Source organism: Schistocerca americana, chromosome 9 (genome assembly GCF_021461395.2).
Source record: "Schistocerca americana isolate TAMUIC-IGC-003095 chromosome 9, iqSchAmer2.1, whole genome shotgun sequence".
Classification (NCBI taxonomy): domain Eukaryota; kingdom Metazoa; phylum Arthropoda; class Insecta; order Orthoptera; family Acrididae; genus Schistocerca; species Schistocerca americana.
In genome coordinates, this window is record NC_060127.1 from 46512295 (window position 1) to 46538310 (window position 26016).

Genomic DNA, 26016 nt, shown 5'->3' on the forward strand with positions numbered 1-26016 from the left:
AAAACTCAGCTTGCTCTTTTCTTACATGATATACTGTGAACTATGTATGAAGGGCAATGTGCAGATTCTATATTTTTAGATCCTGAAAAAGCATTTGACATGGTACCATGCTGCAGAAAGTATGAGCATATGGAATAAGTTTCCAGATATGTGAGTCGCTCAAAGACTTCTTAAGTAACAGAACCTGGTATGTTGTCCTTGATGGTGAGTGTTCATCAGAGACAGGTGTATCATCAGGAGTGCTCCAGGGAAGCATTGTTGGCTGATGATGCTGTGGTATACAGAATGATGTTGAAGCTGAATGACTGTAGGGTGATACTAAATGACTTGGACAAAATTTCTAGTTGGTGTGGTGAATGGCAGCTTGGTCTAAATGTTCAAAAATGTAAGTTAATGTGGATGAGTAAGGAAAATGAACCCGTAATGTTTGGATACAGCATTGGTAGTGTCGTGCGTGACACAGTCATGTTGTTTAAATATCTGGGCATCACATTGCAAAGTGATTTGAAATGGAAAGAGTATGTGAGGATTGTGGTAGCAAAAGCAAATGGTAGACTTTGGTTTATCGGAGGAAATTTAGTAAAGTGTGGTTCATCTCTAAAGGAGACAGCATATAGGATGCTAATGCAACCTTTTCTTGAGTACTGGTTGAGTGTTTTGGATCTGCAACAGGACAGATTAAAGGAAGACATCAAAGCAGTTCAGAGGTGTTCTTTTCAAGGAACACTATTGAGAAAATGTAGGGAACTGGCATTTGAAGCTTACTGCAGAACAATCTTACTGCCATCGACATACATTTTACATAGGGACTATAAAGATAAGATAGGAGAAAGTGATGTCATATAGAGGCATATGGACAGTTATTTTTCCCTTTCTTTATCTGTATGTTGAACAGGAAAGGAAATGATTGATAGTGTTACAGGATAAGCTCTACCACACACCATTTGGTGGGTTGTAGAATATGTATGTAGATGCAGGTGTAATTCAGTACACAAAGCTTTTCATCATCCAACCAATAAAAAACCAGTTTTAAATACTCATTTTGTTAGAGCAAAATCTGTCTATGACAAGGAATGTCTGGATTCAGAGATATAAGAAATATATTTGAGAAGAACAGCTGTAGCAATTGAGATATTAAGTTAGCCTTCTGTCAGAAACAAAAACACAGGGATACTCAGCCATCAGCAGATAATTGGCCAGTTAGATTCTTTCCTTTCTTTGGACCTACAAAAAGTCTTGGTGTTCCTGGAATGTATAAAATACCTTGCGAATGTGGTAGCAGTTGCATTGGCCAGACAATAAGGACAATTTCACAAAGCTGCACAGAACACCTACACCGCATTAAACGATATGATTTCAACAGATCTGCTGAATGCAGCGTCATGAACAAACATACACTAAGTGGTCAAAAGTATTTGCCCCCCCCCCCCCCCCCCCCACAAAAAAAAAACATATCATATGTTTTTCATATCGGGTGCATTGTGGTGCCACCCACTGCTAGGTACTCCATATCAGCGACCTCAGTAGTCATTAGACATCGTGAGAGAGCAGAATGGTGTGCCCCGCGGAACTCACGGACTTCAAATGTGGTCAGGTGATTGATTGTCATTTGTGTCATACATCTGTATGCGAGATTTACACGCTCCTAAACACCCCTAGGTCCCCTGTTTCCGGTGTGATAGTGAAGTGGAAATGTGAAGGGACACGTACAGCACAAAAGCATACAGGCCGACCTCACGTGCTGACTGACAGAGACTGCTGACAGCTGAATAGGGTACTAATGTGTAATAGGCAAACATCTATCCAGACCATCATACAGGAATTCCTAACTGCATCAGGATGCACTGCAAGTACTATGACAGTTAGGTGGGAGGTGAGAAAATTTGGATTTCATGGTCAAGCGGCATCTCATAAGCGACACACCATGCCAGTAAATGGCAAACGATGCCTCATTTGGTGTAAGGAGTGCAAACATTGGACAACTGAACTGTGGAAAAATGTTGTGTGGAGTGACGAATCACTGTACACAATGTGGTGATCCAATGGCAGGATATGAGTATTGTGAATGCCCGGTGAATGTCATCTGACAGTGTGTGTAGTGCCAACAGTAACATTTGGAGGCGATGGTGTTATGGTGTGGTCGTGTTTTTCATGGAGGGGCTTGCACCCCTTGTTATTTTGCATGGCCTATCACAGCACAGGCCTACATTGATGTTTTAAGCACCTTCCTGCTTCCCACTGTTGAAGAGCAATTTGGGGATGACAACTATATCTTTCGATACGGTCGAACACCTGTTCATAATGCACGGCCTGTGGTGGAGTGGTTGCATGACAATAACATCCCTGTAATGGACTGGCCTGCACAGAGTCCTGACCTGAATCCTATAGTACACATTTGGGATATTTTGGAATGTCAGCTTCGTGCCGGGTCTCACCGACTGACATCGATACCTCTCCTCAGTGCAGCACTCCATGAAGAATGGGCTGCCATTCTCCAAGAAACCTTCCAGCACCTGATAGAATGTATGCCTGCGAGAGTGGAGGCTGTCATCAAGGCTAACGGTGGGCCAACACCATATTGAATTCCAGTATTAGTGATGGAGGGCACTGTGAAATTGTAAGTCATTTTCAGCTAGGTGTTCGGATACTTCTGGTCACATAGTGTACAATTGTGTTTGATAAAGCAGGAATATTATTCTATCCATCTGTCGATTGTTATTCTGTCAGAAAAAAGCCATCACAGTCAGAATGTGCAACAAAAACTTTAACTGGGGCAATGGCTACACCATTAGTGGTGTTTAGAAACAGGTCCTTGAAGCTCAAAGGCAACAGGAAAATCAATTGATTCTTCCACCATATAATGAAATCAGCATCATTGCTAATGTTCTTCAGTGATAGACATTGATGTAATCTCTGGCAGTGTATGGAAGTCCTGTGACTTTCTCATGTCTCCATGACATAATTCAGCCAACTAAGATACTTAATGACCTACTGAAAACTAATCTCCTGACAATCAAGATGGTGGTAATGTCTAAATCCTTAGATTTACAGCTTTAATGTGGCAAGAGCTTGTGAAGAGTTTATTCAGTGCACTGATTGATTTGAATTACAAACTTACAGCACTCTTGGGACCAACAGCCTGCCAATGGCAAAGTGGACCACACACTGAAGCCAGCTGATTGAGATACGGCACTCAAAAGGTGCATAAACACTGCAAAAATGGGGGCACTGGGAGTCCACTGGAAAATGCAGACTGACACGTACAATGTTATTCACAGTAGTGTCATTAACAGTGTCATTGAATGTCGTGCCACTAAGTGAGAAGTGTGTTGAAGCACCGCTAGATTCTATGACCCATCGGGTCTGTTGTTCCCTGTGTCCATCGCAGCAAAAATAATTTTCCAGGGAATTTGTTCAAGATGAATTGCTTGAAATGAGCTGTAACCTCTTGATCTGGCAAACACTGGTAAATGTGGGTACCAACTTTGCGATCTGTTTTGACATACACATGCCCCAATAGTTTGGGGTTCCTGAAGACAGTGAATCACAAGTCCGTGTATTGTGTAACACATCAGAAAAGACCTTTGGAGCAGTCCTTTTTAGAGTGCACCACTTCAGACATGGTATTAGTCCACTTAGTTTTCAGCAAAAAGAAGCTAGCTCCCATGAACAGGATAATTCTTCTATGGCTGGAAGTTCTAGTAACACTCCTTGGTTTGAGACTACAGTATTTTTGTAAGACTATGAGTTACGACTTGAGTCATGTGACAGTGTGCTGTCTATAATCAGTGGAAGGTCTTTGCGTCAAGCAGTGGTATGGAAATACAAAGACTAATGAATCCATCATAGTGGAGACACTGCCCTGGTGCGGAAAACCCAGCCAGTCTGCTCTCTGATGGTATAACTGCAAACTACAGCCTGTTACTATATGGTTCCATGGGCCATATTGGCAAATAAAGAACCGAACACAGTGGCCACAATTTATCCAGACAAAAGACCATTCCGTGCCAGAAAAGAAAAAAAATTGAAGGACCAAATCTTCATGGTAAAAACAGCACTCCCTATTTTAATAGCTACATAGTATAGTAACTATTACAAACTGTTGTGAAATACCGGAGGATACTTCATTTCAGACAACAGTTAATGGAAGAAAATAGGACATCTGGAGAACTCACTGCATTAGACTTGCATGAAGCACGTAATTATTGTATTCAGGTTGTTCAACAATAACATTTCACGGCCAAACTGCATTCTTTGTATAAAAATTTGCATCTGCCATAAAATTATAAGATACCTTGTTTGAGGCCATTCTCGGATAATGGTCTCGTTTGTCTCAGTGGATATCTGCATTTGCAGAACTACCCAGAGATAGACACCATCCAGTACTTCTTGATGGACTGCATCATTTCACCTGCTTACTGAAGCAGCAGACTCGCATTCACCTGCATCACATTATAGTAAACAGAGTGTTATCTGAATTGAGATAAGAACTCTGGATTCTTAGAGCTCAACAAGCAAATGAACATGTTCTATACAGGTGCCTACTCTGCAAGGTGGTGAAGGTTCACTTAGCGCTACAAACAGAGGTTCCATTATAAGCTGAATGTGTCTTACCAGTGAAACAATTTGAAGTTACTGGCCCATTGTACATCAGCCTTTGTTGGCCCATCATACCTCAGCCAAGGATATATTATGAAGGAGGCATGTATTGATCTATTTGCATGCCGTACAATGTGCGCCTTGCACCTGCAACTGTGCTCAGATATGTCAACAAATATTTGTGGGAAGGTCAGGAGTGCCCTGCACAATTTACACTGAAAATGTTAGTACCTGCCATCTCATGCACACAGAGCTGAAAGAGCTCTGGCAGGCTCTTGTGCAAGCAATATATATGATTACCTTACTCACCGAGCTATCAAATGAAAATTCATCGCCCAAAAGTGCCTTGGTGGGGAGGGTGATGGGAATGGATGGTAGGATCTGATAAACTCTTCCTGAGGAAAGTGTTAGAATGGTTGCAGGTGGATGAAGGAGGTCTCAACACAATCCAGGTCAGCATAGAAGCAGCACTAAATTCGAGACCAATTACTTGAGGGGCAGAGGAATCTGAACCACTGACACTTGCCCATTTCTGTGTAAATGATCAACTAATGACACTGCTCACAGGTCCAGAACCACCAGTTAGAAGGGAGTTGTTCAAAGAGTTTCAGTGACAGCAGAAGGTGGTAGAACGTTTCTGGACCGGGTGGAAGAAAGAGTGCCTAATCCCGGTCAAAATCTTCGATGAAACTCACTGAGCGAGGATGGTTCAGGAAGGCACCAGATGGGGTGATGTCACTATCCTACAGAAGGATGTTTGTATATACACCATGTTGAGGAAAACCAAGATAGATCTTGATGAGGGAAGAGATGGGAAGATATGAATGAATTTTGGAAGGGTCCATAAGCTTGTGTCCCGTTCAACTGATAAACGCTCTAGAAGTTAATCGGGGTTGGGAGGATGTTGTAACTTGATATTTGTAAGTTATAGACACTCAGACAGTATTAATTACCTCTGACTTGATCTGCATTCTATACTCAAAGTTGTATGTCCCTTTTGTAATAAATAAATAAATAAATAATTAAATGTTGTATTGAAACCATAACGTTGTGGGTTCATAATACCAGAATTAGGAGGCGAAACATTGGGCACAGAAACATGCCTTTGACCATGGCCTAATGCCTATACAATTGAAATCATCAACAGTATTTCAGTTACTTTAAATTTAGTCATGATCTTTAAAGCTTTCCATATCATTTGTGATTTAACATATCACCCTGTCAGACTGATTTGTAGCTCTGTATCTCTCTAACTGATGAATGATGTTCATGATAGATGAAACCATGTAATAGTTTAGTAGTTATTAATAGAAAACATTTTTGTGGGTTGTTGTCATCTGTTTTGCATGTAATGCTTATACGGATAGATGCCATGCATCTTCAAAGTGGGACAGTGATTGCAGTTCTTCCACAAGTTGTGGCACCTGCATGGGGCTTTTATTTGTTCCACGATTTGGCATCCCAGCTTGGAGTAGCTTGGTGCATCACCGAGTAAGCAGCATGACAATGCTGAGTGACATCACAGCATGACAGAAGAACTCTAGAGAACTGTTAAAAATGTCAGAATCTAATGGTATTGTCTCGAACTGTACGTATGAGCAATATTTCCATGTTGTAATACAATAAATGATTGTACATTGAGATGCAATATAAGCATTTTTTAAAAGTAGTAGTACATTGTAGTCTTGTGCAGTGTGTTGAAAACTGGTGAAGTTATCAACTTTCAGCAAAGGCATGACTGCACCTTCTAGTAGTTTTACCCTCTTAGTAAACAAAACATGCTTACATCTTACTGAACACTGTCAATATACAAATCAGTATTGTGAATTTGAATGTTTTATTACCATGCATTCAAAAGACAGTAGCAGATATAAAGCAATTTTTTTCTGACCCCTCTGAAGAATGTGCAAATACAATAATTTTTTAAAATTTTTATATCAAAAACTTACGATAAAAACAGAATGCAAGGTTCAATTCACCTGTTTTGACTTACTGCACTTCCCGTTCAGTGGGAGCAAGTTAGGACCTCCACGGGATTAGTACAAAATATCCTGCTGCAGAAAACTTGTTGGTTGACATCTGTTGCTGGGTGAGAGACCTCAAAAGCCAAAAGAAAAAATATATATTCTCCCCCTTTTTTGTGTGTATGCTACAGTGTCACCTACTGCTGCACATACTGCTGTATCCGTTACTGGCAACCAATACGATGCTGTGTTTACATTCTCTCAAGGGTAAATGCACTGTTATGTGCTGTTGTGTGACATTCCATCAACATCCAGGTGACTTGCTGTTTAATAGTACAGATATTTGGGGGGCATGTTAACTGACAATGGGGTGAGTGAAAAAGAAATAAGATCAAGAATTGCAATGGCAAAGCAAGCTTTTCAGAAAAAGAAAGGTTTATTAACATTAATTTGGATGTCTTATTACCATGCATTCAATACGTATTAGCAGATCTTAAGCGTTTTTTATATAATTTCTAATGTTGCAGAAAATTTGGGACAGAATTTAAAAAAATTGGTTAATTGCTTCATGTGGAGTGTTTTTCTTCATGTTGTGGAAGCTGGACAATCAACGAAGTAGATGGAATTGACGTATTTAAGATGTGGATTTGGAGGAGACTGGAGACTATAAAATTGGTGAACAAAGCTGAACAATAGTGAAATACAGAGTTGTCCAAAAAGATGTTACCCTTATATGGGATTAACTTTTATTTCATTATTTATTATTATTTTATTCTTATTTTATTTTGCTTTAGTATAAAAGTTCACACTCCACGAACACAAGTCCAAATGAAATTAGTGCACTTCTTCGACCTATACTCATTGGTTCTAAATGCATGTGTAGTCCTTTCACTATACAAGCCATAGTGCTTTCAGATTTTTCCCTAAGTGTAGAGTGGACAACTTGTGTTATGTGTTCTTTATGGTCATTAATGTCAGTAGGCCTTGCACCATACACATTTTCTTTCACCATTCCTCATAACCAGGAATCATACGAAGTCAGATCAGGTGAGTGGGGCAGCCATGCCAAAGGTCCACCTCTTCCTATCCAGTGTCTACCAGATATTTCATCTTGATAATGTTGAGCATCTAAGAAATAATTTGGTGGTGCACCATCTTGCTGGAAGTAACATAATGTTATGATTGTAAGGGAAAGATTATCAACAGTAAAATTCTGCGACATATCCAGGTAAGAATCTAAGAATCTTCTGTTGTGGTCTGATCATTAAATAAATATGCACAAGTACATAAAACCTAAAAATACTGCACCATATGTTAAACTTTTGGATAGGATTGAGTGTGCTCTCTTAGTTCATGGGGATTGTCTGCTCTCCAAATGACTGAATTGTGGTTATTCACATTGTCACAGACATGAAATGTGGCATCATTTATCATAAAGAGCACAACATTAGACTCCGCGAGTATCATTTCTCATAACACTTCTGCAGCTTATACATGAGCAGTTGTATCAGTGTCAGGTAGGGCTTGTATCATTGGAATGTTGTACAGCTTCACTCCCATTTCAAGCTGGAGAATTCGTAAGACATTTGTCCATGAGATTCCTGTTTCTGATGCTTATCTTGTACACGACTTTCCTTGACTCCTAATCATTCTGTCTAAAACATTTACAACATTATTTTCCAGCCAAATCCTTTTTGGGTGCCCACTGTTTCCTTTACAGTCACTAGTCACAGACTCGAAGTGCACAAATTTCACATGCAGTCGATGGGCAGTAAAGTGGCTTTGTGGCTTTGAGGATCATTATGAAACTGTTGCTGCAATATCTTTTTTACTATTGAGGGTGACCCGGACATGTCCATCTGGTTGGTTTTATATGAAACATAGAATGGGAAAGAAAGGAAAGGGATGGGCAGGAATTTTGACTTTCAGCTGCACAGGGCAGTGTGGTAGTGCAATGGCAAAAGTTGAAAATTTGTGCTGGACTTGGACTTTAACATGGATTTATCACTTCTCGTGAGTTGTTGCCTTGACTGCTTCAGCCATATGGACACAGTCCCAAATCAAGTCAAATTTCCAGCTTATCACATGCTGCACTGTATCATCCCTCGTCCTTTAATCCCCTGCTCGCAAATTATGTAGAAGTTCAATGATATTAGTGCATCCGCAGTGAAATGAGTGTTGATTGTCTCACACTTTTACAGAAATGTTTATATTTGAGTGGTGTCTTGTTATGTACCAGCCGCATCATCGTGAGTGGCATCTGTTCTGGTGGACATGTCTGACAGATCAGACATCTCTCAAATATATACATTTATGTAAGAGCGTGATGAACTCTCGATCCTTGTTTCAGTTTGGATGCACTATCATCATCTGAACTCCTGTGGGAATCAGTAATTTGTGAGTAGGGGTTAGAGGGCAAGGGACATTGCATTGCAATGCGTGATAAGTTAAACATTTGAGTTTGTCAGGGATTGTATCCAGATAGCCAAAGTGGTTAAGGCAACTGCTCATGAGAAGCTAGAGTTCGAGTTCCAGTCCGGAACAAATTTTCAACTTTCACTATTGCATTCCACAATACCCTGGAGGGCTGGAATTCACGAATTTCCCCCACTCCTTTCCTTTCTTTCCCCATTCTCTATTTCATATAAATGTGTGCACCAGCAATGTCGTCATGAGTGGTGTCTGTTCTATTGGACATGTACAACAGAAGAGGCACCACTCAAATATATACTTCTTATTGGTGGTAACAACTTTTCGGTCATCCGTGTACTGCTAAGAGTAAAGGAAGAAAGACCTCTCCTAAACCTGGTTAAGAAAAGGGAACATGACTGGATGGGACGTACACTATGAGGGAAAGGAATTCGAACAACAGCTATTGAAGTACAGTGGAAAGACAGAACAACATAGTAAGGAGAATCCCAAAAATGCTGGATGAAATGAAAAGAATAAAAGATTACACTATAGAACAGTTGGCCTGGAACAGGATCAAATGGGGACAGCAGTATTGCTGGGAATGTGCCAATAGACAGTACACTGTATGATGAAGATAATGATGATAATAATAATAAACTGTAGTGGTTTTACATTTCAGCAGCAGTGTTGTTCAATACATTTGTTGTATGATGCTTGTACAGTAGCATATTCATAGCAGGAATCACTTCCTCAAAGGCGTTTGTTAGACTGAAACCAAAGGAAGCGGTCTCATTATTTTTCTGTAATTTTGCTTGAAAGTGTGTTTTGTATCTTATCTCTTGTCTTATGTAGCATTTTCTTTCAACTGTTTCAGGAATGTTCACCTTCAGAAGATTATCTTGGGCCTGTCACATACAATATTGTTAAAACAGAGAATGAAGAAGATGAAGAGGAGGCAGCTAGCGAGGATGATGGACAGGTGAGTTGTTTTCCCTGTGTCTTGTCTGCCACTGGTGTGTTGGTTACAGATATTTACATTAGAGCTCTGACAGCCATCCACACAAAATAGGGGTGTCATGAAAACTCTCATCAACAGAGCCAAAAGAATTTGCGCACCAGGACACGTACATGGTGAACTGAAACATCTGAAGCAGACATTCAAGAAAAATGACTGTCCAGGAAAGAAGTAAATAGAACTCTGACACCAAATAAAAGTCCTAGGGACAATGATAAAAAAATGCATCTTATTAGATCAGTAAGATTTTACAGAAACATAATGCCAGACCAGTTTTCAGATCAACAAAGAAAATCTGTCAAGCCCTCAGATCTGTAAAGGATAAACTCCTTCCTCTACTGGTGTCCATGGTATATAAGATTCCCTGTACAAGGGTATCCTGAAAAGTAATCCCTCTGAATTTTGTATGTGAAAACCCTTGCAGCTTTTTAAATGAAACACAATTTATTAACCTTATGCATCTGTATTCTTCATGTTAACATACTTATTTCTCAGCATAGTCACCCTGTTGACAAACACATTTGTCACAACAAAAACCAATTTGTTGACACTGTCATTGTAGAATTTTTGACTTTGTTGATGGACCCACAATTTCACCTCTGCTTGCACTGCATCATTACTATCAAAGTGAAGTCCTTGAAGGTGTTCTTTAAGTTTTGGAAACAGGTGAATACTGGATGGAGCCAAGTCTGGACAGTTATGGAAGATGAAACTTCCTGGCAGATTAAAACTGTGTGCCGGACCGAGACTCGAACTCGGGACCTTTGCCTTTCGCGGGCAAGTGCTTTACCAACTGAGCTACCCAAGCACGACTCACGCCCCGTCCTCACAGGTTTACTTCTGCTAGTACCTCGTCTCCTACCTTCCAAACTTTACAGAAGCTCTCCTGCGAACCTTGCAGAACTAGCACTCCTGAAAGAAAGGATATTGTGGAGACATGGCTTAGCCACAGCCTGGGGAATATCCTTTCTTTCAGGAGTGCTAGTTCTGCAAGGTTCGCAGGAGAGCTTCTGTAAAGTCTGGAAGGTAGGAGACGAGGTACTGGCAGAAGTAGAGCTGTGAGGACAGGACGTGAGTCGTGCTTGGGTAGCTCAGATGGTAGAGCACTTGCCCGCGAAAGTCAAAGGTCCCGAGTTTGAGTCTCGGTCCGGCACACAGTTTTAATCTGCCAGGAAGTTTCATATCAGCGCAACTCCGCTGCAGAGTGAAAATCTCATTCTAAAGTTATGGAAGATGTTTGAAGACAGTGAACCCAATGCAATGGATTGTTGCAGATGTCGCAGCACTTGTGTGTGGTCTGGCATTGTCATGCCGAGGGAGAGAGTACTCCCCTGTGTGACCAAACTATTGTAATTTGAAACTACATCTACATCGGTTATCTGCAAACTGCCACGAGAGCATGGCAGAGGCTACATTCCATTGTACCAGCTATTAGAGTTTCACCCCATTCCATTCACGTATGAAGCATGGGAAGAATGATTGTTTGACAGCCTCTGTGCATGCAGTAATTATTCCAGTATTATCCTCATGATCCCTAAGTGAGCGATACATAGGGGATTGTAGTGTATTCGTAGAGTGATTTACAACTGGCTGCTTTACCCACTACTGAGCTTATGTGATCATTCTATTTAAGCAGCTTCTTTCAAACGGTATGTCATTGTAGATAACTGCATCATCTGCAAAAATTCAGATGTTGTTGTCCATATGGTATGATAGGTCATTAATATACAACATAAACAGCAATGGTCTCAAAACACTTCCCTGGGTTACATCCAAAGTTACTTCTGCATCTGACAATGGCTCTCCATCCAAGATAACATGCTGCATCCTGCCTGCTAAAAAGTCCTCAGTCCAATCACAAATTTCACTTGATACCCTATATGATCACACTTTTGACAGTAAGTGTGGGTGTGGTACTGAGTCAAATGCTTCTTGGAAATCAAGAAACGCTGCATCTACCTGACTACACTGATTCAAAGCTTTGAGTATGTCATGTGGGAAAAGTGCAGGTTGGATTTCACGTGATTGATATTTTTGAAATCCATGCTGGTTGGCATTGAGGAGTCATTCTGTTCAAGATGCCTCATTATGTTTGAGCTCAAAATATTTTCTAAGATTCTACAACAAATTGATGTCAGGGATATTGCATGGTAGTTTTTGGATAACTTCTACTACCCTTCTTGTAGATGGGTGTGACCTGTGCTTTTTTCCAAGAACTGGGCATGGTTTTTTGTTCAAGGGTTCTACGATAGATTATAGTTAGAAGAGGGGCTAACTGTGCCATAAATTCAGTGTAGAATCTGATGAAATTCCATCGGTCCCTTGGAGCTTTGTTCAATTGTAACAATTTCAGCTGTTTCTAAACACCACTGACTCTAATATTTATTTCATTCATCTTTTCAGTGGTACGAGGATTAAAGTGAGGTAATTCTCCTTGATAACAACACACTGTTTCTCACTCACTGACGTGGGTATGTTACACACTATCGCGTTACATGCTGCAATTCAGAACCATCTAGCAGAAGAGGGTTACAATTTGCGTCAGCGAAGCAGGAGTGTCAACCAACTAATATGCATGATATGGTGTACTTCTACCAACATGGACAACATAATAAAAAAATTGTAGGTATTACTTTTCAGCATGCCATCATAAGTTTCCTACATTAGAACAAAAAAGAGAAGCATGAATATACATCTGCTGGAACACAAAAACCTTTCCCGACAAGGGAAAGCTGTAATAGCGTACGCTCTTCAGTTAAGGAACCATGAAGTGAAGTTCTTCAGTATCAAAATTTTATCTACAATAATGAACTATGATCTACACCTATATAGAGAAATCATCAAAATATATACAAGGCGTGACTGGAAAGTAACAGGAGATTTTTTTAATTTTGCAAGCTTTCTTAGAAGTAGATACCTTAGGGGTTGCGAAGCAATTCAAATCGCTTGATACGGGCAAGTCTTCAGGTCCAGATTGTATACCGATTAGGTTCCTTTCAGATTACGCTGATACAATAGCTCCCTACTTAGCAATCATATACAACCGCTCGCTCACCGATAGATCTGTACCTACAGATTGGAAAATTGCGCAGGTCGCACAAGTGTTTAAGAAGAGTAGTAGGAGTAATCCATCGAACTACAGACCTATATCATTGACGTCGGTTTGCAGTAGCGTTTTGGATCGTATACTGTATTCAAACATTATGAATCACCTCGAAGGGAACGATCTATTGATACGTAATCAGCATCGTTTCAGAAAACGTCGCTCTTGTGCAACGCAGCTAGCTCTTTATTCGCACGAAGTAATGGCCGCTATCGACAGGGGATCTCAAGTTGATTCCGTATTTCTAGATTTCCGGAAAGCTTTTGACACCGTTCCTCACAAGCGACTTCTAATCAAGCTGCGGGCCTATGGGGTATCGTCTCAGTTGTGCGACTGGATTCGTGATTTCCTGTCAGGAAGGTCGCAGTTCGTAGTAATAGATGGCAAATCATCGAGTAAAACTGAAGTGATATCAGGTGTTCCCCAGGGAAGCATCCTGGGACCTCTGCTGTTCCTGATCTATATAAATGACCTGGGTGACAATCTGAGCAGTTCTCTAAGGTTGTTCGCAGATGATGCTGTAATTTACTGTCTAGTAAGGTCATCCGAAGACCAGTATCTGTTGCAAAGCGATTTAGAAAAGATTGCTGTATGGTGTGGCAGGTGGCAGTTGACGCTAAATAATGAAAAGTGTGAGGTGATCCACATTAGTTCCAAAAGAAATCCGTTGGAATTCGATTATTCGATAAATAGTACAATTCTCAAGGCTGTCAATTCAACTAAGTACCTGGGTGTTAAAATTACGAACAACTTCAGTTGGAAAGACCACATAGGTAATATTGTGGGGAAGGTGAGCCAAAGTTTGCATTTCATTGGCAGGACACTTAGAAGATGCAACAAGTCCACTAAAGAGACAGCTTACACTACACTCGTTCGCCCTCTGTTAGAATATTGCTACGCGGTGTGGGATCCTTACCAGGTGGGATTGACGGAGGACATCGAAAGGGTGCAAAAAAGGGCAGCTCGTTTTGTATTATCACGTAATAGGGGAGAGAGTGTGGCAGATATGATACGCGAGTTGGGATGGACGTCATTAAAGCAAAGATGTTTTTCGGCGCGGCGAGATCTATTTACGAAATTTCAGTCACCAACTTTCTCTTCCGAATGCAAAAATATTTTGTTGAGCCCAACCTACATAGGTAGGAATGATCATCAAAGTAAAATAAGAGAAATCAGAGCTCGGACAGAAAGGTTTAGGTGTTCGTTTTTCCCGCGCGCTGTTCGGGAGTGGAATGGTAGAGAGATAGTATGAGGTTCAATGTACCCTCTGCCAAACACTTACATGTGAATTGCAGAGTAATCATGTAGATGTAGATATATCAGATTTCAATTTTTTGTACAAAATTAGCTGATGTATGTTTGCATTTTCAGCTGTTTTGAATACTTAGTTTATTGTTGACAGTCAAACAGGTTATATGTGTTTTCGAGTGCTCGGCGAATTTTTCCTTTCCTGAAAGAAGGATCAAAAAATTTTTATTGAATTTTGCTTGAAGGATGGAATAAAATGCAGCACCACATTCAAAAGGTTGTATGTGGCTTTTGGCACATGTGCTATGAGGAAGACAAGAGTTGATGAGTGGTAGAAATGTTTCAAGGAGGGTCCAGAAGATAACTGACCTGGATGCCCTAGCACATGAGTTATGATAACAGTGTTGAAGTGGAAAGAAAATGCTTTTGGAAATTTGTTGCATCACCATCAGAGAGGTTGCTGATGTTATCAGCATATCCTCTGCTTAGGACAAGCAATTTTTTCAGACATTTTAGGCATGAAATGCATAGCAGCAAAGTTTTGGTGAATTTTGACCTAAAATGATGTCGCATAGACGTCATTCAGGAATTGATGAATGAAGTGGAGAATGACCCAGAACTTCTTTAGAAGGTTATAACAGGTGACAAAACATGGGTATATGGGTACGACGTCAAAATCAAGACTCAGTGTTGTCAACGGAAACAAACACTGAAAAATATTAAATAAGTTTGATCACATGTGAAAGAGGTTCTTACTGTTTTCTTAGATTACAACAGGATAATGTGTCATGAGTTCCAGCTTTTCAGTTGTATTGTTTATAAGTTATATGCTATTTGCATGAAGCAAACTGAAGAAAATGACCAGAATTGTGGGAAAACCACTCATGATAATACTCCTACTCTCACCTCAATACTTTTTTGTGACTTTTTTGCCAAAAACAAAACAGTTGTATTGCCTCAATCACCGTATTTGCTAGACATGGCTTTCTGCGACTTCTTTCTCTTCTGAGACTGAAGAGAACCATGAAACTACGTTATTTTGCCACCATCGATAAGATAAAAACAGAATTGCTTAAGAAGTTGAACACCGTAATGAAAAGTGAGTTCCAGAAGTGCTCCAATATTGGGAAAAGTGCTGGCACAGGTGTTATATCTGAGGGGGACTACTCTGAAGAAGGGGACAAAGTTGATGTTGATCAATAAATAAAGATTCTTTAAAAAAGAAAAAAAATCGTATTACTTTGTGATCACACCTCGTATAAACATAGGGCTGATTATAACAGTAAAAAAGAAGCCATGAAACTTCGCATTCGGAAGAGAAAGTTGGTGACTGAAATTTAGTAAATAGATCTCGCCGCGCCGAACAACATCTTTGCTTCAATGACGTCCATCCCAACTCGCGTATCATATCTGCCACACTCTCTCCCCTATTACATGATAATACAAAACGAGCTGCCCTTTTTTGCACCCTTTTGATGTCTTCCGTCAATCCCACCTGGTAAGGATCCCACACCGCATAGCAATATTCTAAGAGAGGGCGAACAAGTGTAGTGTAAGCTGTCTCCTTAGTGGACTTGTTGCATCTTCTAAGTGTCCTGCCAATGAAATGCAAACCTTGGCTCACCTTCCCCACAATATTATTTATGTGGTCAACAGCAGCTCTACAGAATTGATTGACAAATTTTATCTTTAAAAAGGATTTTCCCTTCTGATCATTCCTCCTTTTTATGGTATTTATTTCACCCTCTGACATCTGACCCATCAGTCAGCAAGCTCAGGAGAACCAGGAGCATGTATGACAATGTCCAACACAACTCTGGACAAAACATGAGGAACAAAAGTTTCATGGACCACAACTGTATATCGTGGAAGACTCACCAGAAACTGAAATAGAGGGAGATCAAGCTTTGTATCAAGTAATTGCCTGTAGAACATTAGATCTGCTTGTGAACCATATGGAAAAATTAGTTTAGTGGGAGGACTTTTAGCAAGAAGAAGAGGCACCAGTCGGTTCTGTATACTGCCTATGTAGGTGTATATGTGGGGTGTGTCCCATCTTCTTACAGCAGATAGTACTGGTCCAAACTAGGGAAAAAAGCTCAATAGACATGTGTCTGGAAACAAATGTGTGTTGAGATATGGGTCATTCTACATGTTCTATTTTCAGGAATGTTCACCTTCAAAAGTTTTTGTTGGGCCTAGCACCCAACTGGCTCATTACTCGGACGAAGTAATGAGTGATTTTTACAGGGGTCTCAAGTTGATTACCTTGCTGAGTCTACTTTGAGTTACAAAAAACACAAATAACACGGAAATATCACTGGAACAATGGGTAGATCATAATAAATATTTAATGGACAGAATAATGATTAAAAATAATTAAAAACAACATAGTAAATACTTGTGTTATATGTACATATATGGACACTCATTTCCAATTTGCAAAAATATAAGTTATATTTTAAAGAAATTGCCCATAGTCCTTTGTTTCAAAATACAACCCCATTTTTTACCTGTTATGTCACATGGCGCCAGTTGGAGTGTCTTCCGCTTGCTGCTCAATATAATGCAATGCTACATCAAGTGCTGCCACACCCTCGATGTGAGTGATCAGTGGTAAATTTCAGGCAGCTCCTCATCATCACTGCCTTCAGCGGGTTCACTGACCATTTGAACAATTGCAAGATTGGTCACTTCAACATGTTCATCACTGTTCATGCAATCTGAAATATCATGCACATTTGCATTTTCACATTCAGCAAGCTTTTTCATCAGTTCTGCCAACAGTAAGTCATCTTCGTCTGCACTGTAGGTATTTGAATCACTCTGTAAAATCTGGTTGCATGACTTTTTTAGTGTGTCTGCTTATATTTCAGACCACGAATTGGCTATCAAGTAAACTATATTTCTCATTATAGGTTTTTTAAAATTTTTTTGTTGGTTTCTTCACCTTCTGTTTGTAGAAGTGTTTGAAGCAAACTACGGTGTGAACCAGCATTGTCAAGCGTTAAGATTGCTTTGGAAGGCAAGCACTTTGTCTTTAGGTATCTTTCGGTTTCTGGAACAAAATCTTCGAAAAACCTCTTCTTAAAAACATTTTTGTCCATCCAAGCAGATTTGTGGTGGACATTTGTAATAGGCAGTGCAAAGCAGTGATAATTTTTAAAGCTCTGGGCTTAGCAGATTTCCTGGTTACCAGCAGCTTCAGTGTATGGTCTCGACATTCATTCACTGCAGCAAGAACTGTTAACCTCTCTTAATGTTCTTTGTAGCCCGCGACAGCCTTTTCTTCTTTGAGGCTAGATTTTGAGATGGAAGTATTTTATAAAGTAGCCCTGTTTAATCGCAGGTATACAGTTGATCAGGAGTAAGATTTTCTTCTTGTATAATTTTTCTTAATTTCTCACAAAATTGTATAATAGTTTGAGAATCTGCAGAAAGTTTTTCACCACAAATTTCAAGTTGCCTTACACTGTATCGCTTCTTCCACTTACCCAACTATACTGAACTTGCAGTAAAATTGTCCTCACCTTCCTTTAATTTGTTTCTAAAAAATACAGCTTTTTGTTGTAGAATAGGCCCTTAAATTAGATTTCCTTTATGTCTTTGTTAAGTAAACCAAATAAACAAAGCTTCACTCATTTCTTCATTGACTTCTCTTCAAATCATGAAATAGAACACTTGTTTGATGAAAACTTCTCAGTTTTGCCTCTGTTTCTATGCCAATCTCCAATTGTCACTTCACCAACTCCATACTCAGCAGCAATTTTGTTTTTCAGTGCTTCTCGTTTGTTTAGTCTTTTCAAATCCTGCAGATTCACATTCAGTGGCACAGACTTTCTCTTACTGCTGTCATTCATAGTAATGTATGAATTAAAACATAAAGAAGCACACAGTTACATGTACATATATATAACAGTTTAAAATTAACTTGACACACGTGGACACACTACAGTATGGATGCTACTACACAAATAGCTACAGTATATACAACAGTTTTCAGCAAATGTTGTAAAATGTATTGTATTGTTACTTAGGCAAACTGTATTTTAATGACCACTGTTGCTGAGTAGGCAGAACAATAGGAGTAACAATAAGGATGGTATGCACTGTACAATTGATTGTCAGGTGGTCCCGATTAGTGAAGGGTCAACATAGAAAGAGCAAGCGCAGTCCTCAAAACCGAATTGTAGCTGTCCTTCTGTAATAGAAATCTGCATTAGCATTCCGAGGCCAAGGTTATTTCTGTGCATTATGAATAAAAGCACTAAGTGGGACAATTTCAGCTGTATTGTACGTGGAAAATTGAAAGGAAGTTCAAAAATATAGCACATTTGAAAGTGCATAAAACTTAATGTGGACAACATATGGAAACAGGTTTTTACTCAGGTTTTATGTAAAATTTTAATTTTTGTAAGATGAGCTTGAATTACACAGAACCTTGAAATACCGGGACTCGAATTACTTTTGCTCTACTGTGCTGTCTCAGATATGCAAGTGGATTTGTAATTTCAAGTCAGGAAGGTCACAGTTGGTAGTAATTGGTTTGAAGTCTTCTGGTGAAACCTAAGTTATATCTGGGATTCCCCAAGAAATGTTAATAGGCACTCTGCTGTTCTTAATCGATGTAAACAGTTTAGGAGACAATTTTTTGAACTACCCTCTTAGATGATGCAAATAGAAATGTTCTGATGAAACATGTTCGGCTATCAAGAGGGCAATGTGTGAAGCCTTCAGTGACTACTGTAGCAGAATGTTGTCAAATAATCTTTCACAAAATCCAAACAAATAGTGCTCATGTGTAAAGACTGTTAGTGGCACCAAAGTCAGGGTCCAGTCCCTAATGAATGGGACAGGAACTGAAATTAGGGGTAGCAAAGCAAATGCTGAAATGCATAATTGTTTTCAAATGTTCTTTTACAAAGGGATGGTAATGATGATGATGATGATGATGATGATGATGATGATGATGATGATGATGATGATGATGATGTCCCCCACTTTGAGAAGCTTAGGGGACAATGTGGGAGACCCACACCACTGTACTAGGCAAGATCCTAGAGGAGGTGGTTTGCCATTGCCTTCCTCCAACCTTAATCGGGATGAATGATGATGATGAAGACAACACAACAACACCGTCATCTCGAGGCAGGAAAAATCCCTGACCCCGCAGCGAATTGGACCCAGGAGAACACTACCACAAGACCGTGAGCTGTGGACTTTACAAAGGAAACCATAGAATAATTGCCCTAATTTAATCCTCATCCCAGTGAAAAGAGGAGTCCAATCAGTATTAGTGACAGCAGGGTTGAAAAGCAGCTGAAATTGTTAAAATTGAACTAAGCTCCAGTGCCTGAATTTGCAGTTGAGTTAGACCCTCACCTAACCATAATCCACTGTAGATCCTGCGAACAAAAGTCTGTGCCAAGTAGTTGGAAGAAAGCACAGGTAAAACCCATCTACATCTACATCTACATTTATACTCCGCAAGCCACCCAACGGTGTGTGGCGGAGGGCACTTCACGTGCCACTGTCATTACCTCCCTTTCCTGTTCCAGTCGCGTATGGTTCGCGGGAAGAACGACTGTCTGAAAACCTCCGTGCGCACTCTAATCTCTCTAATTTTACATTCGTGACCTCCTCGGGAGGTATAAGTAGGGGGAAGCAATATATTCGATACCTCATCCAGAAACCCACCCTCTTGAAACCTGGCGAGCAAGCTACACCGCGATGCAGAGTGCCTCTCTTGCAGAGTCTGCCACTTGAGTTTGTTAAACATCTCCGTAACGCTATCATGGTTACCAAATAACCCTGTGACGAAACGCACCGCTCTTCTTTGGATCTTCTCTATCTCCTCCGTCAACCCGATCTGGTACGGATCCCACACTGATGAGCAATACTCAAGTATAGGTCGAACGAATGTTTTTTAAGCCACCTCCTTTGTTGATGGACTACATTTTCTAAGGACTCTCTCAATGAATCTCAACCTGGTACCCGCCTTACCAACAATTAATTTTATATGATCATTCCACTTCAAATCATTCCGCACGCATACTCTCAGATATTTTACAGAAGTAACTGCTACCAGAGTTTGTTCTGCTATCATATAATCATACAATAAAGGATCCTTCTTTCTATGTATTCGCAATACATTACATTTGTCTATGTTAAGGGTCAGTTGCCACTCCCTGCACCAAGTGCCTATCCGCTGCAGATCTTCCTGCATTTCGCTACAATTTTCTAATGCTGCAACATCTCTGTATACTACAGCATCATCCGCGAAAAGCTGCAATGAACTTCCGACACTATCTACTAGGTCATTTATATATATTGTGAAAAGCAATGGTCCCATAACACTCCCCTGTGGCACGCAAGAGGTTACTTTAATGTCTGTAGACGTCTCTCCATTGATAACAACATGCTGTGTTCTGTTTGCTAAAAACTCTTCAATCCAGCCACACAGCTGGTCTGATATTCCGTAGGCTCTTTCTTTGTTTATCAGGCGACAGTGCGGAACTGTATCGATCGCCTTCTGGAAGTCAAGAAAAATAGCATCTACCTGGGAGCCTGTATCTAATATTTTCTGGGTCTCATGAACAAATAAAGCGAGTTGGGTCTCACACAATCGCTGTTTCCAGAATCCATGTTGATTCCTACATAGTAGATTCTGGGTTTCCAAAAACGACATGATACTCGAGCAAAAAACATGTTCTAAAATTCTACAACAAATCGACGTCAGAGATATAGGTCTATAGTTTTGCGCATCTGCTCGACGACCCTTCTTGAAGACTGGGACTACCTGTGCTCTTTTCCAATCATTTGGAACCTTCCGTTCCTCTAGAGACTTGTGGTACACGGCTGTTAGAAGGGGGGCAAGTTCTTTCACGTACTCTGTGTAGAATCGAATTGGTATCCCGTCAGGTCCAGTGGACTTTCCTCTGTTGAGTGATTCCAGTTGCTTTTCTATTCCTTGGACTCTTATTTCGATGTCAGCCATTTTTTCGTGTGTGCGAGGATTTAGAGAAGGAACTGCAGTGTGGTCTTCCTCTGTGAAACAGCTTTGGAAAAAGGTGTTTAGTATTTCAGCTTTACACGTGTCATCCTCTGTTTCAATGCCATCATCTTCCCGGAGTGTCTGGATATGCTGTTTCGAGCCACTTACTGATTTAACGTAAGACCATAACTTCCTAGGATTTTCTGTCAAGTCGGTACATAGAATTTTACTACAAGAAGGGTAGTAGAAATGATCCAATATCTTTGACATCGATTTATTGTAGAATCTTAGAACATATTCTGTGCTCCAATGTAATAAGGTCTCTTGAACAGAATGACCTCCTCGATGCCAACTGGCATTGGTTCTGAAAACATCGACCATGCGAAACCCATCTTAGACTTTTCTCATTGCATTAAGGTAGTCAGGTAGATGCAATATTTCTTGATTTCTGAAAAAGTATTTGACTCAGTGCTACACCTACACTTATTGTCAAAAGTTTGTTCACATGGGGTATCAAGTTAAATATATGACTGGATTAAGGACATTTTGACAAGGAGGACACAGCTTGTTATTTTGATGGAGTCATCTTCAGGAGTAGAAGTAACATAAAGTGTGCCCCAGGTAAGTGTACTCGGACCCTTGCTATTCATGTTGTATATCACTGATCTTGCGGACAATATTAATAGTAGCTTTGAGTTTCGCAGATGAGGCAGTTATCTATAATGAAGTACTGTCTGAAAGAATCTGCATAAATATTCAGTCAGATCTTGATAAGATTTCAAAGGGTTGTAAAGACTGCCAGCTTGCTTTAAATGTTCAAAAATGCAAAATTGTGCACTCTACAAAATCAAAAAATGTGGTATCCAATGATTGTAATATCAAAGAGTTATATTTGGAATCAGCCAACTGATACAAACACTTGGGTGTAAAAGTTTGTAGGGATATGAAATGAGATGATCACATAAGCTCTGTTGTGGATAAAGCTGGTGGTAGACTTGGATTTATTGGTAGCATACTAATGAAATACAATCAGTCTACGTAGGTGATTGGCTACAAATCACTTGTGTGACCCATTCTACAATATTGCTCAAGTGTGTGGGACCCATACCAAATAGGACTAATAGGCGATATTGAATCTATACAGAGAAGGGCATGATGAATGCTCACAGGTTTGTTTACTCCATGTAAAAGTGTCATAGACATACTGTAGAAACTGAATTGGCAGACTCTTGAAGATAGATGCAAACTATCACGAGAACGTCTACTAACAAAGTTTCAAGAAGCAGCTTTAAATGATGACTCTAGGAATGTACTACAGCCCCCTATCATTGCTCAATAGGGATGTGAAGAAAAAATTAGAATAATTGCAGCACGCACAGAGGCACTCAATCAATCATTCTTCCTGTGCTCCATACGTGAATAGAAAGTGAAGAAACCCTAATGACTGGTACAATAGGACATAACTCTGCCACATGCTTTGCGGCCATTTGCAAATTGTGGATATAGATGTAGGTGTAGTTGATAATGCTGTTTACAGTCTGATAAAGTCGTCAGAAGATCAAAACAAATTTCAAAATGATGTATGGTGTAAAAAGAGATGGTTGACTCTAACAAGTAGAGGCAAAGGTGGAAAAATGGGCCCCTGCTGGTATTATGAGCCCTCTACATATTTGGAAGTACAGGCTACGAATTCTAGCGGAGAGCACATGAACTACTAAAACTAGTTGCCAAACTTCACTGTAGAGTGCGCAGACGTAGTAGCTGTCATGGTTTGTGAGTAGTTGTGCTGTGAATTTTTTCGCTGTCATCAAAAATTTGAAAGGTTAGTGTTTACTTGAATAAAACTCAAATTTATAACATGTTATTAGTAAAACTAAGGTAAGGTATGTATTTGGCTTGTTGTTGGGATGCCGTTTTACATTAATTAACATCGGTTGCAAACCAAACTAGCCGTAGGCAAATCGTTTTTCCCAAGATGACGAGGGCGGATATGTGGGCCCCTTTTGCTGCTGCTATTATGGGCCTCATAAAATCTATCAGATTTTATGGGACCATTTACAAATATTGCTATTCTTTATGTTTCAGATGCCTCGAAGACATCTTGTACCCCCCAAAAAATTGAAACGGCAGTTGTGGGACAAAGCAAATATGGCAAATGCTATTGTAGCTATCAAAGAGAAAAAAATGGGGTTGAAAAAAGCAGTTAAAGTGTACTCTGTCCCTTGTTCTATGCTCCAAAGGCTTTCACAAATTGATAAACCGGTTTAAGAAATAGTTAATATTAAATTGGGCCATCCACCAGTCTTACCACAGGGACTTGAGGACGAACTGGTTAAATATCTTCTCATTATGGAATCCAAATTCTACAGCCTTACCAGAAATGATGTCAGGTGCATGACCTACCAGCTTTGCACAAGAAATAAAATCCCTCATCCATTTGTAAAGGGCAAAATTGCTGGTCGAGATTGGTTTGACCATTTTATGTCACGGCACAAAAATATTCTGTCTATTTTGAAACCATCCGCAACTTCGATTTCACGTGCTAATGGGTTTAATAAACAAGCTGTCGACAATTTCTTCAATTTACTTGAAGCTGCGTTCAGCAACTACAAATATCCTGTGGACAGAGTTTTTAATGTAGATGAGTCAGGCCTTACTGTCGTGCAAAGCAAAATTTCTCGTGTCATCAGCCTGAGGGGAAAAAGGCAAGTTGGTGCATTATCTGCAGCTGAAAGAGGATCACTTGTAACGTGCGTGTTCTGCATGAGCGCGTCTGGTACTTTCGTCCCACCAATGCTAATTTTCCCCAAGAAAAATATGAAGGATACACTGATGAAAGGGGCTCCGCCTGCCTCTATAGGAAGGTGTCATCCCTCTGGTTGGATTCAGATCAACCTTTTCACTGATTGGTTAATCCATTTTATCTCTAAAACAAAGTCATCAAAAGATGATCCTATTTTGCTTATTTTAGATGGCCACCATACCCACACAAAGAATACTGACGTAATTGACATAGCTCGTGAACACCACGTTACAATAGTTTGCTTGCCTCCACACACTACACACAAGCTGCAACCACTAGATAGGAGCTTCATGGGACCCCTTAAGAATCATTATAGTGAATACATAAGGCAATGGATGCTGCACAACAATAGGCCTCTTGCACCATATGATATTGCTGAGCTACTTGGGAATGCATTCCTGAAATGTCAAAGAGCTGAAATAGCCATTTCAGGGTTCAGAGTCACAGGATTTTTTCCTGTAAATCGCAAAGTGTTTAATGATATTGACTTTGCTCCCTCTTAAGATATTGATGTTCAAAGTCTGACTGTAGGTGCTCTGAAAGCCAGTAAAGGGCGAACTCCTAAGGACAAGCCTTCAAGTCATTCAGCTCAGTGCATTCATCCTGGCATATCATCGACATTAACTACACCAACTGCAAGAGACTTGTCAGAAGCTGGGCCCTCAGGATGCCCTTCCCAACAACATTTTGGTCATGTTTCTCCTCAAGACGTATTGCCGATACCAAGACCAAAAAGAAAAGTGACAAACAAAGGCCCTAAACCCATTACTTGTGCCGTTGTAACTTATTCTCCATATAAACGTGCTCTAGAAGAGGCAGAAGAAAAGAAAAATAAGAAAACTAAATAGAAACAAGACTGAAAAGAAAAGAGCAGTACAATGAAGAATGGCGGTAACGAAAAACAACCAAATTCTAGAACAAGTAGGAGAAATAAGTTAGTGTATGAACATGAATCAGATGAAGAAGGTGAAGAGGCAAGTGTAGGTTTTGATTCGGGAGAATCCCTCCCAGACATTGAAGTTGGTTTTTCTGTTCCTGATGTTGATGATGCTGTATGTCTGTTTTGTGAAGGTTTTTTTTTTTTCAAAGGACACAGAAGGTGAACTTTGGGTCCAGTGTATAGCCTGTGAGATGTGGGCTCACAATGAATGCGCTGGATGCGAAAAAGATGCTTATGTGTGTGACTATTGTAAATAGACTAGGCTTAGGCTGTGAAAATCATTCCACCAGTAGACTAATTAACAATGTTCAGAGTGAATCTTTCTTTCATTATACTCAAAAATTAAATAAAATTATTTTTTTCAGATTTTTGTTTCTTTTTATCTCAATCTACCTTGGGGCCCATATTACCAGCACAAATTTTTGACGCAACAAAATGCAGACTATCAGGAAAAAATTAAATTTTGTTTTAAATATTAAAAAGTTGAACCAAAACATGTCGTAACTATTGCAGGACATACTAGAGAAATGTTTTATGTTAATTTCAGGTGATTCTACTAAAAATAAAATGTGTTATATAAAAAAGCAAAGTGGGGACCCATTTATCCACCTTTACCTCTAAAAATTGTGCAGTCTTCTACGGAGACAGTGTCACAAATGTGATATGAGTTGATGTGGCAAACATTAAAACAAAGGCATTTTTGTTGTGGTGAGATAAAAGTTGTATGGACTAATTATATTCCTTACTGAATAAATTTCATATTGTTCAGCAATAAAAGAAATTGGAAAGTGCTTTTGGTATAACTGTAATAGTTTCTTTATTATGTTAGACATATTTTATGGTGCATAATAAGCATTAAAAATTATATGTTAGGAAAAATTATAATAGCTTTAGAAGTATTATGCTTTTCATGGATTAGTGTTCATGTGTTAGGAAGT

The 26016-nt window shown here is 39.7% G+C and overlaps 1 protein-coding gene across 5 annotated transcripts in view; it reads left to right on the top strand.

The window, feature by feature from the left end:
• The window catches only part of LOC124550878 (gastrula zinc finger protein XlCGF52.1-like), a 307814-nt gene that overhangs the window by 86559 nt on the left and 195239 nt on the right, over positions 1-26016 (top strand). For all 5 annotated transcript variants that reach the window (XM_047125630.1, XM_047125631.1, XM_047125634.1 and 2 more), the window contains one exon: positions 9850-9954. In XM_047125630.1, coding sequence (XP_046981586.1) covers positions 9850-9954 — 105 coding nt within the window. The remainder of the gene's footprint in view (positions 1-9849; positions 9955-26016) is intronic.